Below are 6,228 nucleotides of genomic sequence, written 5' to 3'. Positions count from 1 at the left end.
GAGGGAAGGTGTCATTAGGAGATCTTGGGAGGAATACAAGGAAGAGAAACCATAATTAGAATATATTATGTAAAAAAATCAATTTTCAGTAAAACAAGAAAGGAAAAAAAAGGAAAGAAAGAAAGAAGTACAAAAGAAATGACAAAGTAAAAGAAACGAAAGACAGACAGTCAGAAAGAGAAAAGAGATTAAAGAAGGTAAGAAAGAGAGAAAGAAAAAGAAAGAAAGAAAGAAAATGTTGCACATGATATTTTAATTTCTTTATGTGTGTTTTTTTGATTGCTGATGAATCATATACATTAATATTCCATGCATGCTGTTTCACTATAGTCTTCTTTTACTAAAAATTAATGTATGGTAATTACACACATCTGCTCCTTGTATTGAATAACATCATGAAGCCAGTCTCCAGATACTCCATTATCTCTAATGACTCTTCCTAAATTTGTTCATCAAATATGATTTACTAGTTTGATTGTTTTTCCTTTTGGGATTAGTAGAATAATCTTAAAATATTTAACCATCCCCTTTCTCAGCTTCTCATCCTGATCCTGCACAAACCTTTCTTTCCAAAGTATCTGGCTATTTACTTCCCTGTCTTATGTGTTCTACTGTAATCCCTCCAAAGAACACCAAATGTGGGAGTCCCATTTCAGCTTCTTACATCAATATATAGTCCCTGTCAAACAGCACAGTTATAATTCACACTTGTGGGAAGAATGTGGCAAATATACATGAAGGAATAGAATGATTTAGTCATTATAATTTTTCCAGGATCATACACCTTCAAAAGTTTTCATAATTTTTTGAGTCTTCATATCTATGTAAATTCCATTGAACCAATGCGCTACATTTCAATTGTCTATTTAACTTATGGTATACATCTAAATTGATTCCATTTCCTAGCTATTGTGAGTGAGCTGCAAAATTCATGGATGCGCTTTTATGTCTGTTGTAGGCTATAGAATCCTTTAGGTATACCCACATGAATGGTGTAACTGGATAATGTAGTAGTGATATCTCTAACCTGTTATAGAAAACTGCACAGTGATTTTATAGTTATTGCATTCACACATGCAGTGAACTGGGGCACTTCTTTACTCCTATCCTCATTTCTCAAGAGACTTGGTAGTTTATGTTACAGTTATTGAAGCTTTTCAAAACCTCAGACATAGTTTTTATATAAGACATATACTCTACCTTGGTTATATGGCCTAAGCAACAAGAACGGTGGTTTCTTTAAGTGGAACTTATAGAAATTTCTCTCTTTATCTTGACTATCTCACAATTGTGGTCTTTTAAGTAGCATGAAAAACATGTATTATGGAAAGAATTTGTTTGAACATTCTAGAAATACTTCTTTGACACCCTTCTCACTCTTGTTGGAAAGACATGCAAGATGTACTCTTCAGTTTTTATTTGGAATGTACTAAAAATATTTTGATATCTCAACCTCTGAAATTCTTTTCTATTCTGGAAGATTATAAACATTTAAAAAGGTTTTATTTCTCCTTCTTGAGAACTATGTCTTCATAAAACATCTTGAATTTCTTACTTCTTGTTAATGAAATTTCTATTGTGTAATATCACTTTAGCTTTATACATTGTTGTTTCTTTGAATGTTCAGATGCTTTTAGATGCTTCAACCCATACTGTAAAACACATCAAGGTTTAGATCCCCAGGTAGGGCTGTCTCTGCATGACCTTTTCTTCAGTCTCTGCTCCACACTTTGTCTCTGTGTTTCCTACCTTAAGTGTTTTGTTCTCCTTTCTCAGAAGTACAAAAGCATCTACACTTTGTTCTTCCGTCTTCTGGAGCTTCATGTGGTCTGTGAATTGTATCTTGGGTATTCTGAACAACTGGACTACTATTCACTTATCACTGAGTAGATATCATATGTGTTCTTTTGTTGTTGGATTACCTCATTCAGGAATTCCAGATAATATTTTCTAGCTTCATTCATTTCACTAAGAATTTCACGAAGTCATTGCTTTTTGTAGCTGGGTAGTACTCCATTGTTTAAATGTACCACATTTTCTGTATACATTCTTCTTTTGAAGAAATCTGGATTCTTTACAGCTTCTGGCTATTATAAATAATGGTGCTGTGAACATAGTGGAGCATGTTTCCTTGTGATATGTTGGAGCATCTTTTGGATATATGCCCAGGAGTGGTATAGCTGGGTCCTCAGGTAATACTATGTCCAATTTTCTGAGGAACCACCAGACTGGTTTTCAAAGTTGTTGTACCAGCTTGAAATCCCACCAACAATGGAGGAGTGTTCCTCTTTCTCCACATCCTTGTCACCATCTGCTGTAACCTGAGTTTTTTATTTTAGCCATGCTGAGTGCTGTGAGGTGGAGTCTTAGGGTTGTTTTGATTTGCATTTTCCTGATGACTAAGGATGTTTCTTTAGGTGCTTCTATGTCATTTGATATTCCTCAGTTGAGAACACCTTGTTTAGCTTTCTCCCATATTTTTTAATAGGGTTATTTGATTTTCTGGAGTCAAACTTCTGGAGTTCTTTGTATATTAGATATTAACCCTCTACCAGATGTAGGATTAGTAAAGATCTTTTCCCAAGCTAGTGGTTGCTGTTTTGTCTTATTGATAGTGGTTTTTGCCTTACAGAAGCTTTGCAATTTTATGAAGTCCCATTCGTCAATTCTTGATCTTAGTGCATAAGTCATTGGTGTTCTGTTCAGGAACTTTTCCCCTGTACCCATGTGTTCAAGGCTCTTCTCCACTTTCTCTTCTACTAGTTTTAGATTATCTTGTTTTATGGGGGAGTTCCTTGATCCACTTTGTCTTGAGCTTTTTTTCAAGAAGGTAAGAATGGTTCAATTTGCATTCATATACATGCTGACCACCATTGAGCAAGCAGCATTTGTTAAAAATGCAGTCTTTCTTCCACTGGATTTTTTTTTTGTTGGATAATATATTTACATTTCAGATGTTATCCCCTTACTCCATACCCTCTTTCCCAGGAAACCCCTATCCCATCGCCTCTCCTACTGCTTCTATGAAGAAGTGCCTCTATCTCCCCACCCACTCCCACCTCCCCACTCTCCAATTACACCACACTCTGTGTCCAGCCTTCATGGGACCAAGGATCTCCTCATCCACCTATGCCTGACAAGGCCATCCTCCCCTACATATACAGCTGGAGTAATGGGTCCCCCCATCATGTGCTCCCAGGTTGGTGGTTTAGACCCTGGAAAGCTCCAGTCACCAAAGGTAGATGCTGATGTGGATGTCAGGAAGTGCATGCTGACAAGAGGCAGATATATCTGTCTCCTTAGTGGTCAGCCACAGTCTGGCATATTCGGAGGTGGATGCTCACAGCCAACCATTGATCTGATCAAGGGTTCCCAATGGAGGAGTTAGAGAGAAGACTGAAGGATCTGAAAGTGATTGTGGCACCATGAGGAGAGCAACAATACCACTGGATGGTTTTAACTCCTTTGTCAAAGATCAAGTGCCCATAGGTAGGAGTGGGTGGTTTGGTGTAATAACATGTTCATAGAAGCAGGGGGAGGGAGGGCATTCCAGTGGCGGGAAGTGGGAAAGGGGATAACATTTGAAATGTAAATAAAGAATATATCTAAGGAAAAAAAGGAATAGAAAGAAACATCAAGGAAAACAACATAAGTCTGGAATAAAACCATGGATAAGATATGATCTTCATTTTAAACTATTAAATGTATCCCTTAGACTATGCTATGTAACCAAGTAAGTAGAAGCTAAGTCATTTTTAAATCTCAACCTTACTTCAGGCAATCAGCAAAGGCTAAGTATTCTAAGAAGGCATTGGAGCCTGCTCTTCTGGCAAGATCTTATTACAAATCTTATGAAGTCAGTAGGATTTGCATAAGTACATCTTCTTTTCAGTGTTCCTGCTCCTTAGAGTATTATAAGAAGTTCTTTCTCAGAGCTATATCATGATCCACACAAACTCAGGGAAAGATCAAAGATGATGTCCATACCTCAGTTCCTTGGACTTCTGCTATTCTGGATTTCAGGTATTACTGCTTGGACATGGCAATAAAGTAGAAATATTATTTAACTGTGACATTTTCCTGCTTTATTCAGCAGCCAGTACCACATGGGTTTTGACTTCCTGTTTAAAGAAACTGATACAATAAAAGTCTTTTATTTTTCTAAGTAGTTTAGAAGTGTCTTTCATATTTAATGCTGTGTGTTACTAATATTTTTCTATTTTTCCAGCATCTAGAGGTGACATTGTAATGACTCAGTCTCCAGCCACCTTGTCTGTGACTCCAGGAGACAGTGTCAGTCTCTCCTGCAAGGCAAGCCAGAATATTGACAACTACCTACACTGGTATCAGCAAAAATCACATGGGACTCCAAGACTTCTCATCAAGTATGCTTCCCAGACCATCTCTGGGATCCCCTCCAGGTTCAGTGGCAGTGGATCAGGGACAGATTTCACTCTCAGAATCAACAGTGTGGATCCAGAAGATTTTGGAATGTATTACTGTCAACAAGGTAACAACAAGCCTCTCACAGTGATATAGACCATAGCAAAAACCACTAGGAAAGCAGAAGTGTGAGATTGGGCTTCTTTAGCTGCTTTTGTTAGTTCTACAACTGTCTTCAAAGTGTTTCTCAGATGCGGCCAGGTATGAATTTACAGGAATATGTGGGATGAAAAATTCCCAAAATTATGCATGACTTGTTGATTTTCTTCACTGTATTTTAGCAGAATACATAGCCTACAGTTGTCCTTATATAATCAGACAATCATCTTCCAGTGTACTGCAACCAGAGAAATTTTTATTCTGGATGGACAGGAAAAAAAAGGTTGATTATTCTGTACCCTAATAATTGCTGGAAATTCAGAAGAGGCATTGTATGAACCCTTAGCAAATAGTTTATACCTGTCCCTCAAAGACTAGAGACTCAGAGATTCATGACTCTAGTAAAAAGTTCTCTATGCATATTTTATAGTAGGTGAACAGCCCTTGAGCAAAGTATTTTTCATGCTTATGGATTTACATAAATTGTTGAACTGAATTTGGAAAAATTGAAAATTTCTTGATGAGATGTTTACATCTACTACTCTACCAACAAAAAATCAAAGAGATTGAAACAACAAAACTAGGTTTGTCAATTGAAGTTTCTACAAATCTTTGGATTTATTTCAGAAGAGTAACAAAATGAAGATTGAAAAGGAATCATGGATGATATCCTAGCATTTTGATTCACTTATGGGCCCATAAAATTTTGTGAAAATAGAAGAAGTTGTAAGTTTAGCATTTTATTTGAAAAATATCAGTGAAATATTTGTAGGTGCCAGGACAGAGATTTTGAAAAGGGAAGCAACTATGCTGGTAATTTTTACTCAGTATGAAAATAAATCTAACATATGTCTTGATGATTTAACAAGTAGAAAGGAGATTGCAAAAAGAAACTTCAAGCCTTTAATAAGGGGGCCTTCATCAAGGATTGTATATAATAGGGTAGGGCTTACTAGTAAAACAGTAGTTTTATAAAAGTGATTAAGAATTTAAAATTTGATTGAGTGTGCTTGTTATGTCTTTAAACACAGCATTTGTAATTTGGAGCCCGGGTTATCTCCAAGAGTTCTAATCAACTCTGGTTTACATAGTAAGAACCAGGCCAGTCATGGTTACATAGTAAGAACCTGCCTGAAAAACAAAGACAAATTTAGATACTGTCTCTGTGCCTTCAGGTTACTCTGATTTATTTATCTTGTTGATTTTCTCAAAGAACACAGAGAACCAAATAACCCTATTTGGTTCAGAGCTAAATAAAAATTCTCAACTGAGGAATATCAAGTGGCCAAAAAGTACCTAAGGAAATGTTCAACATCCTTAGTCATCAAATGCAAATCAAAGAACCGTGAGATTCCACCTCATACTAGTCAGCATGGCTAAAATAAAAAACTCAGGTGACAGCAGATGCTGGTGAGGATGTGGAGAAAAAGGAACACTCCTCCATTTTTGGTGGGGTTGCAAGCTGGTACAAACATTCTGGAAATCAGTCTGGCAATTCCTTAGAAAATTGGACATTGTTTTACCTGAGGTCTCAGCTATACAACACCTGGGCATATCCCCAAAAGATTCTCCAACAAATTACAAGGACACATGCTCAATTCTGTTCATAGCATCCTTATTTATAATAGCCAGAAACTTGAAATAACCCAGATGTCCTTCAATAGAGGAATGGTTACAGAAAATGTG

The 6,228-nt window shown here is 36.6% G+C and overlaps 1 gene segment (V, D, J or C); it reads left to right on the top strand.

Moving 5' to 3' along the window:
• The first annotated feature begins 3,930 nt into the window (after positions 1 to 3,930).
• LOC114633267 lies at positions 3,931 to 4,554 on the top strand. The segment is given in 2 exon segments: positions 3,931 to 4,023; positions 4,229 to 4,554. Coding segments are annotated over 2 exon segments (360 nt in total).
• The last annotated feature ends 1,674 nt before the right edge of the window (positions 4,555 to 6,228 follow it).

Source organism: Grammomys surdaster, unplaced genomic scaffold, assembly GCF_004785775.1.
Source record: "Grammomys surdaster isolate TR1022 unplaced genomic scaffold, NIH_TR_1.0 573, whole genome shotgun sequence".
Taxonomy (NCBI): Eukaryota; Metazoa; Chordata; class Mammalia; order Rodentia; family Muridae; genus Grammomys; species Grammomys surdaster.
The sequence above is the reverse complement of the archived record's forward strand: the minus strand, read 5'-3'. Positions and strand labels throughout refer to the sequence as shown.